This window comes from Polypterus senegalus, chromosome 3 (genome assembly GCF_016835505.1).
Source record: "Polypterus senegalus isolate Bchr_013 chromosome 3, ASM1683550v1, whole genome shotgun sequence".
NCBI classification, from domain to species: Eukaryota; Metazoa; Chordata; class Cladistia; order Polypteriformes; family Polypteridae; genus Polypterus; species Polypterus senegalus.
Window position 1 is genome coordinate 273,513,555 of NC_053156.1, and position 12,251 is coordinate 273,525,805.

At 39.7% G+C, this 12,251-nt stretch overlaps 1 protein-coding gene across 1 annotated transcript; it reads right to left on the reverse strand.

The window, feature by feature from the left end:
- Window positions 1-959: 959 nt before the first annotated feature.
- LOC120526688 (olfactory receptor class A-like protein 1) lies at window positions 960-1,916 on the reverse strand. Its single transcript, XM_039749845.1, has one exon. It carries the CDS (start codon window positions 1,914-1,916, stop codon window positions 960-962), a length of 957 nt encoding a protein of 318 aa, XP_039605779.1.
- Between the last annotated feature and the right edge of the window lie 10,335 nt (window positions 1,917-12,251).

The following is a 12,251-nucleotide window of genomic DNA, read 5'->3' on the forward strand; positions in this document are numbered from 1 at the left end:
CGTCAACGTGGCTCAAAGGTGCATGTGGACTTTTGCACACACGAAAGCAACTTAGGCTATGTTTGGTGAGTTGTTGCGTACCTCGAAAGCGATGCTGGACCCGGGAGGACGGTTATAGTTGACGTGTGTGGCTCTGTAGTGCGTATCCCATGACGCGGTAGGAGGGTTAGAGTTGGCGGACGGGGCTCTGTCGAGCATATCCCATGGTCTTAGAGTTGGCGGGAGGGGCTCTGTCTTGCTTGCGCTCACTGTCTTGCGTGCCCTCAGTGTCTTGCGTGCCCTTAGTGAATTATATATATATAGATAAAATATGAAAGCAAAACACACACCGAATATTCAGAGTCCATCCTCATATCACTCCAGTGACCACCTAAAACACACATAGCATGGAGACTGGATTCTTACATATACACCTCAAACAAATCATCTTACCCCAGCGCTCTCACAAGTTTCTTTAGATGCATCCCAGTTCTACATCTTCATAAGAATTGCAGCACGCGTACATTAAATTATTGTTACAGTTTGTTTGGCAAGACAAGGATGAATTTCACCTGTTAACATACACTTTTAAAAGCAAGCTATGCAACACATTCAGGGATTATACCGTTAAAGAATCATCATGTACCCACTGCACCATCCCAACGTCTTCCATTTGCAGTTGGTCTAACTGTTGCAAAAAGTGGACTTTTACCCATGCAACTTGGGCTATCATAATAACATAAAAAGTTTGACAAGCGAGGGAAGACCATTCAGTCCATCAAGCCAGATCTGCATTGACCAGCACTCAGTCTACCGCCCATTTCTATTATGATGTGCTCTCTCTACAGAGCTGCTATAAAGTTATTGCTCTATGCCATTTTCATATCTTTATATCTGGTTTTAGAGTGCGTAACAGCCACAGGTTAAAGATATAGTATGTTAGGCATCTCATTTATTGATTCATGTTCCGAGCCTTGCCCTTATACAGTAGGATTAATGGTCTTCACTGAATTAGGAAGTCTCTTCAAGCTGAACTCCTTCAGCTTTGCTTTGACCTTCGGATTGGTGGCAATGACAACAACTGGGCACACCGAAGTGTAAAGGGTGGCAAAGAAGACCCGGATGTCATTAATAAGTGTTGCCACTCTAAATACAGATAGTGAGTACAACCAGATAACATTGTCAACTCCAAAGAAGATGACATAGAGGATGACCAAGGTGACCACGGCTCGGGATGCCTTGGTTTCAGGTCTTGCTTCTGAATGATTCCGATCGGAGCTCCTAATGCTTTTGACTTTTTTGCCATGTTGGTAAAGAAGTACCAGAATATAAACACTCATGATGGCCATCAGTAAGATGAACAAAAAATCTCTAAAAAAATTAATGAGTCCGGCCGAAATATAGGAGGTTGCATCAGGGTATGGAATAAAGCAGAATTCCAGGTTGAATGTATAAGGTGGCACAGTGTTGTTTATCAATTTAGACACAGCATACAGAATTGGGTACACGTTAGTACTACCACAAAAGACATAGAGAAATATGATTAAGGGTACCAGACTCCTTGACAGTCCATTTTTCAGCACTGCCAGCTTTGTGATGGCAGGAGAGATGATGACAGCTTGGTATACGCTTAGCAGACAGGTGAGGCTTATGGAAAGGCCACGGTAAAGGCGAAAGCAGAAGACGATAACTTTACAGCCCAAGTCATCAAATAAATTAGTGCACCCAAATGCAGTGAGCGTCTGAGGGACACTGCGGGATAGTGCCACCATTAGGTTGGATAAGGCTAGGTGGAAGAGGATGACATCGGTGGCCATGAGTTTGCCATCAGTTAGCAGCATGTCCAGGAAAGCGCAGCAGATGGCGAGATTGGACGGAGTGCTGATCAGCGTCAAGATGAGGAATACTGAAGCTTTGATGATTGATCTGGTGTCCATTGTGATTCTATAAGGCCTTTATAGATATAAAGGAATAAGAGAAAAACAAGTTTAACTGGGGGTTAGTTTTATGAAAATAATCCATGGTCTCAGTTATCTAAGGCTCTAGTTACAGTGAAGCATCCATTAACAGCGCTAAAATGGGGTGAAGAAGGTAAGAATATACAGAATTTGGGTGTAACATTTTTAAAAACTCTCACCATAATGTGTATTTAAATAATGAGCTACTTACACCAAGAAGACTGGATTATGCAGGTTTGAGAATGGCTCTCCAGATGTTTCTCCTGCCTTGTGCCCATTCATTGCTAGAATAGGTTCCTGCTGACCTTCTATCCTGCCCTGAATATGACAGTTAGGTAGAGGCATGGATGAATGGATGGATGGATGGATAGATTTCCAATACCAGAACTGATGTATACTTAGTACATGTTGGTAATGGGCACTTACTATGGAGTTTTATTAAAGGACTACATCAGGGTGCATCATCAAAAGAAAATGGCAAAGGTTATTCCCACAATGAAAAAGTAAAAAAGAGAGAGACACACACCTGACGCAGAATGCCCAGTCAAAACAGTAAGTCTGTAATCTTCTTTGCTATTTTTTCAGTTTGGGAATAAACAATATCTCTTTATAACAATGATTTCCAATACCGTCCATTCAGATATCCATTAACTATTTTAGTAGGCGCCAGCAGATGAAAAATCTAAAATTGTCAAGCACCTGTGTCTGTCTTTATTAAATATACTGTACATTGTTCAAAGTTCTCTAGTTTAGTTTAGATGCTAAATGAATTTTAATGAACCCATTAAATCCAGAAAAGTGTCCTGCAGAATTAGATGACAGACAGGAAAGAACCGAGAATGTGACAGCAGGTTATCTGAGGGTACATTAAAGGCTACAAGGCTATTGGGCCAACATAAAGGAGACCATTAGCCAAGACAAATAAAAAATAAAAACACCCTAAGAAATCCTGTCTAGGCAGGGAAAGCATGAAAACTCCACATGGATATCACAAAGACGGGCTTTCATCAGTATTGCTTTGCAAATTTTGTTTATTTTCACGAAAAATAGCCTAATGATTTATTCCATTTATTTCAAATGAATTAGAACTATCTGGCCCTGATGAAGGAAATTGCATTGGCCCCTAAGGTATTTGAATCTTCAGTTGAATACGTTTATTAGGTTTTTTTGTAAGACACTTTCTTTTTGATTAATTTGGAGGTGTAATATTTTATTCTGTTGACTTCTACAGACACTGTTTGTGGTTTATAATTACCTATTGTGGGAAACAGCCCAGACACAGACAGGTAGACATGTTTTTAAGCACCACAACACGTTTATTTACAAATATATACAAAGGTGAAACACACACAACCCCAGTGCCTCAGCACCAATCACCCCAAAGTCCAGGCTTCTTTATCCAATGCCTCCTCTTTGTCTCTGATCGCCTCCTCTCCTCTTCCACCTGACTCCAGTCCTCTGATTGGAGTGAGGCAGCCCCTTTTATCTCATCTCGGATGTGCTCCAGGTGCCTGACGATGTACTTCCGGCAGCACTCTCCAGTGTGGCAGAAGTGCTGCCCTTGTACCCGGAAGCACTCCGGACATAAACCATCCCTGGTCTCTCAGCACTTCCTGGTGTCCCGGAAGTGCTGTCCCCCAGGGAGCAAGGACCGGCCGAGTGCCCAGGGAAAAGAAGCACCGCTCTCCCGGTTCCTCCTTCCTCCAGGCATCCCGGCGGGGCAGGGTTCCTGGCCATCTATCACCCTATATAAGCCTTTTCCTAGGTGTCTTGTATATTAACTTATCTTCTGCTCATCATTGCATATTGTATATTTCTTTTATATTTTTGTTGAATTACCTTTTGTTTAAAATCAATTGCTGTATTCATGCGTAGACTTGTTTGTTTAATATGATTTCATTTAATGAATGAAGGGTGGCATGTGGCGCAGTGGGTTCGCTTCCCAGGTCCTCCCTGCGTGAAGTTTGCATGTTCTCCCCGTGTCGGCGTGGTTTTCCTCCGGGCGCTCCGGTTTCCTCCCACAGTCCAAAGACATGCAGGTTAGGTGGATTGGTGATTCTAAATTGTCCCTAGTGTGTGTGTGTGTGTGTGTGTGTGTGTGTGTGCACCGTGGGTGGGCTGGCACCCTGTCCGGGGTTTGTTTCCTGCCTTGCGCCCTGTTTTGGCTGGGATTGGCTCCAGCAGACCCCCGTGACCCTGTAGTTAGGATATAGCAGGTTGGATAATGGATGGATGGAGGAATTGCAGAATGTGTTTTACTTATAGCTCTGTATGAAATGTTTCCCTTTGTGAATATATATGTAAACATAATTGCTACACCTACATTTATTTATATATGATTTTCATCTTTCTTAATGGTTAGGAATTATTGATTGATACACACTTTGATGTTCTAAAATTGTTTTAAGTACCTGCTGTTACACAGTGGCAGTGATAGTGCTGCTACTTTGCAATAATGAGACCAGAATTCACCTCCTGGGTCCTCCTGGTGTTGAGCTGAGTTTGCGTTCTCCCCGTGACTGTGTGGGTTTCCTCCCACTGTCCAAAGACATACAGGTTAAGTGAACTGGTGACCCTAAATTGGGCCAAGTGTGTGTGTTTCCCCTGTGATGGACTAGCGCCCTGTCCGGGGTTTGTTCCTGCCTTGTGCCCAATGCTGTTTGGGATGGGCTCCAGCACCCCTACAATCCTGGTCAAGATGAATTGAATTAGAAAATGACATTACCTTTTGTCATCATTTTTTTCATTTATATATATTTATTTCATATTCTAAGTATTTTATTTTGGATTTAGTATCACGTTTTGAAAGCTTTATTAACATTAAGTGACCTGCCCTATCTTTGTGTAGGATTTTTTATCCAGAGTTTTCAGACCACCAATTTAAATATAGCAGTTTTAAAGGTTCAAGGATATGTATTGTTTCTGGTATCAAATATTGCACTTGCACACTTTAAATCTAACATCTTTAGTCTCTTTCCTTCTTCTTCCACTTTGTGTTGATGCTTGTAGGTTTAATCCCTGAATCAGCTTATCCCACACCATCAGTCTCAAACCGGCTGATACTTTTTAACAACTTTGCACGTGTGAACAAAGCACAAGCAAATGATTTTCACAGAGCTGCTCACCATCTCGGATTATGAGAGCAATGCTCCAGATAAGAACGACACATGAAACAGTGGAAAAGAGCACCGCTCTCAGGATGCCCACAGCGGGTCAATCAGGCAGCCGAATTGACCCGCACTAGTCACTGTAGCATGAACATAATTAGCTTCTGTCAAATAGAATTCCAGTACATTTACACTTTATCTATTTATTTATTTTTTGTTAGACTGGTATCATGAAGTATGTATAATAAAACATTGTGATAACCAGGAATTCCCAAAAGAAGCAAAATACATACAGGCACTCAATCATGCTATCAGCCTCCACCTTTTCTTCATTACCATTTGGGGTTCATTTCATATTGAAAATTCATACACTTTAAAAGACCAAATAAGTCCTATAAAATACATTTTTAGTAAAAATAAAATTGAAACTCTCATTATTTGCAGGATTTTTTCTAAATAAGACAAAATAGCATCAATCATTATTAGTGAACTAACACACAGTAACCAAACATAAAGCTGCAATTTGTGTAAATCAATCATTATAACCAAATCATCACTTACATAATTGTGAATAAAAAACATAACATAGCCTGTGAATTAGTGTAACGCTGCATCAGCGTACATCCGTAAAGGAACAAGGGTTAAAGGTTATCTCCACACTGAAAAGGATAGAAGGTTGAACCCTAACCCTAACCCTTGTCAAGTGTGGAGCTGAAAAGGAAAGAGCAGGTAAAATGCATACAAAAAGTAAGAAGGGAACAAAGCCATGGCAGATGAAAGGAGAAAAGGTGAGATAAAGCTGCCATTAGAGAAGATGAAGGGGGAGATTCAAAAGTTACTCTGTCATTAAGACCTGGCAAAATATGTGATCCGAGGATGAAGACCTGTCAATGTCAGGCAGAACATACACACACTCTCACACACATCCACAATCCACACTTCCCTTCTTTAGTGACCATCGAGACCACCCATGGAGTCTTGCCAGGATATCTCTCATGAAAGTGTAGCTTCACTTTAGACATGCTGGTCTTTAACCAGTAATCATATTAGTCCTTAATCCTCCAAGTTTAATAAAATCAGTGATCCTACAGTCTAAATTATAAGCAATCAGTTCAACTTATTCAATTGGGCAACTGAAGCTCACAGAATAATCAGGGTTTTTTATGTACATCTCAGTCTCAAAGCCTTAGCGCAACTCCAGGCACTGCAATGTCACTTGAAACCTCCCCCTTAAATAGTCCTCATCAAACAGGTTGAGGGGCATCACCTGCAGTATGACTACATCAATGAGTCAGTTATGGTCTGTATTACGGCATGCACTAGTAAACTGATTACAATAAGAACCTTGAAATGATCTAACTGAACACCAATAGCAAGATAGCACAATGGCTTCTGGCAAGTGTTTACCAATATAATGGGCAAACAGTGCAAAACAGATTGCAAAACAAGAATCACATCTAGAGAGAACTTTGTTACTCACTCTGTTTATAGTATAAATGCTGTTACTGGAGATGATGATGATGATGAAGTTGTAGCAGACCCTTACCTGATATCAAATGCAGTATAGCAGTGAAACAGAACTTGCAGTCACTTCAGTCATCTGCTCTTCATTACCTGCATCCTGATTTATAAACACCATATCAGCACACACTGCCACAATTATCTTAGCACTTGCAGCACCCCTGAGTCCTTGGTCACGTTCTCTGAGGAGTCTGCTTGTTGTCTCCATGTCTGTGATTTTTTTCCAGGTGTTCTGATTTCCTCCTACATTTCAGACAAGTGCAGGTTAGTTTGTCTGGTGACAGTTTATTGTCCCTGTGTAAGTGTAACCTGTAATGGACAGGTGGCTGGTCCAGCTCCCGTTCCTGCCTAATTTGTCAGGTAGTCCTTGTTATGGAATAGGTAGTTCTAAAAATAGATGGAGGGATTCCTAAAGCAGAGCAATGAATTTATTAATAGTGTCCCTAAGAAAAGAATTTTGTTTAACTGCAGAGTTAAATGATGAGATTCAGTTGTCACAAAGGATGTTCAGCAAGGTCACAAAAACCCAGACCATTCAGAAATACAATAGCACACTATTAATAGTACAAACTACAAAGCAAAATGTAAGAGTAGATGATATCATATATGAGGATTCAGATTTGTTGAGAGTCTTAAAGACCTGTCCATTTCAAAACTGAGTCAGTGCTGGGCCGGCCAATCTGATGAAAGGATCCTTCAGCCAAATGAGTCCAGTGCTTCTTTATCAGATATGACTTTTCCATAGGCAGGCAAACAACTTGGCAGAAGAGCAGTGGCACCAAAACCCACATGTGAGTACAGAGATGAGAAACAAAGTAGATGAGTGTTAGTAACAAATTATAAATATCGTATTACTTATGTTTTAATACTAACGAATAACAACAGAGATATGCAGTATGCACAGGTAATCAGCAGCTCTAGTCAGGGTATGCTAAACTGAAGAAGTGAGTCTTCAGCTTTGATTTAAAAGGCTGAGATGGAAGGGGCACCAATTATAGTAGTAGGCAGACAACTCTACTTGGGGTCCTGCAAGTAAAAGCTCAACCTCCCACTGTTATTTCATTAATCCTTGGAATCATCAACAGACTGGCATCTTCACATTTTAATGTGCGCTCTGGTTTGTAAGTCATGATAAGTTCAGATAAGTAAGCAAGACCTCGGCCATTTAAGGCTCTATATGTTAAAAGGAGGATTTGAAATCAGCCCTAAGCTTAACTGGTAGCCAGTGTAAGGATTTAAGACCTTTAGTTATGTGTTTGTATTTTCTTGTTCTTGTAATAATTCTTGCAACAGCATTATGAATTAACTGAAAGCTGTGTAAAGAACAATTTGAACATCCAGTGAAAACTACATTGCAGTAGTCAATCCTACTAGAAGTCAGTACTTCAATTAATTTCTCAATATCCCACATATTTAAAAAATGCCTTAATTTCCCAACATTTTTAAGATGGAAGAAACATGTTTTGGACAGTTTTGTGCTAGTGTCAAAAATAACGCCTAGATTGCAGACTAATGCTGATTCCAACCGAGTTGAATAACAACAACATTGTTGTGATCAGCATCATTCCTTCCAATGATTTTGCATCACTGGTTTATCTGTGTTTAAGGACAAGTACAGTAATCCCTCGCTATATCGCGCTTTGACTTTCGCGGCTTCACTCCATCACGGATTTTAAATGTAAGCATATCTAAATATATATCACGGATTTTTCGCTGGTTCGCAGATTTCTGCGGACAATGGGTCTTTTAATTTATGGTACATGCTTCCTCAGTTTGTTTGCCCAGTTGATTTCATACAAGGGATGCTATTGGCGGATGGCTTAGAAGCTACCCAATCAGAGCATGTATTACATATTAGCTAAAACTCTTCAATGATATAAGGTATGCTTCCCGCGCGGTGCTTGATTGTTTGCTTTTCTCTGTCTCTCACCCTCTCTGACATTCTCTGCGCCTGACAGAGGGGCTGTTTGCACAGAGGATACGGATGCTCCTCTACAAGATGCCGCTTTATCACGTTACCTCTGCATACTTAAAAGCACGTATTAATTTCTTCATTGTTTGCTTTTATCTCTCTCTCACTCTCTGACATTCTCTGCTCCTGACGGCGCTCTTTTGAAGAGAAGATATGTTTGCATTCTTTTAATTGTGAGAAAGAACTGTCATCTCAGTCTTGTCATAGAGCACAGTTTAAACTTTTGACTAAAGGGTGTTATTTCATGTCTAGAGGGCTCTAATAATGTTAACAGTGTTGGAGAGTTTATAAGGGCTTAAAATATATAAAAATAACTACACAAACATATGGTTTCTACTTCGCGGATTTTCATCTATCGCGGAGGGTTCTGGAACGCAACCCCTGCGATCGAGGAGAGATTACTGTAGTTCTCATCCTTCTACTCCTTTAATTCACTAACACATCTAATTAAACATCATTTGATCTAACAGAATGGTATAACTGGGTGAAATCTGCATACCATTAAAAATTAACGTTATATTTTCTAATGACAGACCCTGGTGGATCCCAGTGACTGACAGACGCACTGCAAATAGCATTTAGTAGTGGGCTGTCTTGAGCCTTAGAGTCTATGTAGTGATAAGTGAGATCATTTTTGCAAAATTGAATTGGCAAAAAAAAAAAAAAATCACAGAACAAATTGTGCTTTGCTTCCACTAAAATATGTGACATTGACACAAGACGAACAATATTTAGTCCTGCCTGGAAGCATTTACATGTATTAATTCAGAATGTGTGTACACTCAGTTACTATTTAAATTACGACCTCTAGTAAAAAAATGATCAAAGACTAATTTCCTGTCAAATGAGGGTATTTTGTTGAGCTGCCAGACTTATTCTGGTAGTATTCTGCCCATTTTTCTGATTTAAATATAAATTTTTGGTGATCACCATCCTAAAAGTTGTATCGGAGACAAAAAAGCAATCCGAACCTCTTCAGCTCTCGAGCTCATCTTTGGAATCAAGAAATATGAACGGGCCAAGTGTTTATAGGGAGGGTAGGGGACAACTTCTTGTGCAGTGAGATTTTTCCAAAGTAGAAAATCCAGTAATGTGCATAATGGGGAGTTTTGAGTGTGTGCTTGTTTGGAAAATGTGCATATCACAAAGAAAGTACTACAACCAGGTAGTGATGTGAACAAATTCATAAATAGAATTGATTTTTATCGGTGTGTGACAGAATACATGCATTTATGACAGCTGCGGAAAAAAACACGTGTAAAAGTGGAAGTGTTAATGAGAATTTAGAAATCAGTTTTCCTTGTTTACCAGTTTAGAAAACCTACAAAAATATTTTTTTTCAGTGAGTTTCTGGTTTGACAGTTGGGAAATCTCCTGAAAAATTAATCTAAGTGTCAGTTTCACTAAACTGTATGTAAATGGAAACTTGCCTGTTTCCCTCATCACTAGGTTTATGCTACTGGTTTGGGGGGCATTTTGGGGTCCAGTGAATGGATGGATAGTTGTGTGTAAAAGAACACGCTTACCATTTGGCAGAAGTCATTCCTGAGTGAAAAATCAGTTCACAGGACAACACATTATTAGCATGAATTTCAATAGAAAAAAATGTAAAGTATTCACTGGCCCTTGATGAGCTAACTTTGAGTTATATTTACATGTATTTATTTTGCAGAAACTTACAAAAGAGGTAAACTATTGAGTTACATTACGCTAGGGCCTGTTTGTTCAGCAAGTGTAATAGGACGGGGAACAAAAGTTGATTCCCAAAAATTAAAAATTGTAATAACTCATGAATTTAAAATCATAGATTACAATTGCTAAAGCAATTAAACTTAAATTAACCAAAAGCATGAAATATCGCAAAATTCTTATTTTTTTTTTCATGAATTCAACAGATATTCACAAAACAGATGGGTCTTCTATTACTTCTTAAATACACTGAGGGAGTCAGCAGTATGGATGGAGGTGGTCAGTCTGTTCCATCAACTAGGAACTACACAAGAAAAGAGTCTAGATTGAAACTTCATCCCACATAGAAATGGCATCTCCAGACTCTGTTTTCTGGCAGACCTGAGTGGGCGAGAAGGAGTATAGCACTTCACCAGTGTCTCCATATACTCAGGTGATGCCTCATTGACTACTCTGTATGCAAGCATCAGAGATCTGAACTTAATGTGTGCTGCTACAGGAAGCCATTGTAGCAACCTGAAGAGAGAAGTGACATGTCCCTGTGTCTGCTGGTTTTAATACAAGATGGGACGCTGCATTCTGGACCATCTGCACATAGTTGATTTCACATGTGGGTACTCCTGCCAGAAGCGAGTTAAAGTAGTCCAGATGCAACAACACCAAAGCATGGACCAGAAGTTGTGCTGCCAACGTTGTCTGAGTTACATAGGGAAAACTTTGTTGTTTTCACATACGTCCTTCAGAATATTCAACATTTTCAGAGATAGTGGATTTAGTGCTTGATAGGGTGAAGTAAACTGACTCCATAATATAACTGAAAAACTTCAGCACTCATGTAGGGAATGACGAATACACCTGATCTGAAGCTGACACAGACAAATTGAGTGCTTACTGTACAAACCTAGAGAACCCATAGAATTAGCAAGGGAGTGAAGGCAAAGACTAGCAAGCATCTCTCTTTGTTCTCTTCTTCAGAAGAGCTACTCTTACATCTCAGGGGAGCTTAGGGAAATGCAGTCTGAGTGAACATGTTCAAGACCTCAATTAGGCAGGCATCTGGAAGGATTTGTGGGCAAAATGTGATCAGTCCCTGTTGGTAGAGTTTGGGGAACCCATGCACTGTAACTCTTTATGGCCTCAAAGATGTCCTGACAACTCATTTAAAGAATTAGGAAGTGATTGTCTCTCTGGCTGTTCTCAGTTAGGGTGGGGAAATGTTGACCTCTTTTGAGAATTATGTTCAAAAAGAGGAAGTAGGACTCTGCGGAACTGTGAATATGCCCTTCTTGTCTCAGAAGAACTGTTTGAGGCTGGGTTTATCTTCGTGGCTGAAGTACAGTACCTTTAGAAAGTGTTCACCTCTTAGACGTTTTCACATTTTATTATTATATAAAATTGCAACACTAGGTTTAATTTGGCTTTTTGTCAAAGTGAAAACAGATCTTTGCACAGTAGTCTAAATCTCTCTATATATTTGAAATCCAATGTCTGTCTGTATGTATGTCCACTTTTCATGAGAGAACTACTTAACAGATTTAGAGTGGGTTTTTTTCTATAATTTTCTTGAACATTCTGGTTGATTTTGCGACTTCTGTCATCGAGCTAAGTATCATAGTTCGCTTGTGGTACCGATATATTTATGCAAATCCAACAGAGTGACTGTGGGCTAAGAGCAGAGGGGCAGGGCCTTCCTCATTCACTCGCCAGCTTCTGTTTGAGTTAGTCTATGTCTCACCACGTGTCAGAGTGCACCTTGCCTCCGCTTAGCTAGTTTGTTCAGCAGACATTATAATCTACAGATTGTTAAGGAGTAACGATAGATAGATAGATAGATAGATAGATAGATAGATAGATAGATAGATAGATAGATAGATAGATAGATAGATACTTTATTAATCCCCAAGGGGAAATTCACATACTCCAGCAGCAGCATACTGATAAAAACAGTATTAATTAAATAGTGATAAAAATGCAGTGTAAGTTAAAAAATGCAGGTATAACAGACAATATCATTGTATAATGTTA

Bases quoted from the DNA above. Each gene is read 5' to 3' on its own strand.
- LOC120526688 (XM_039749845.1), bottom strand. From the start codon at position 1,916: ATGGACACCAGATCAATCATCAAAGCTTCAGTATTCCTCATCTTGACG.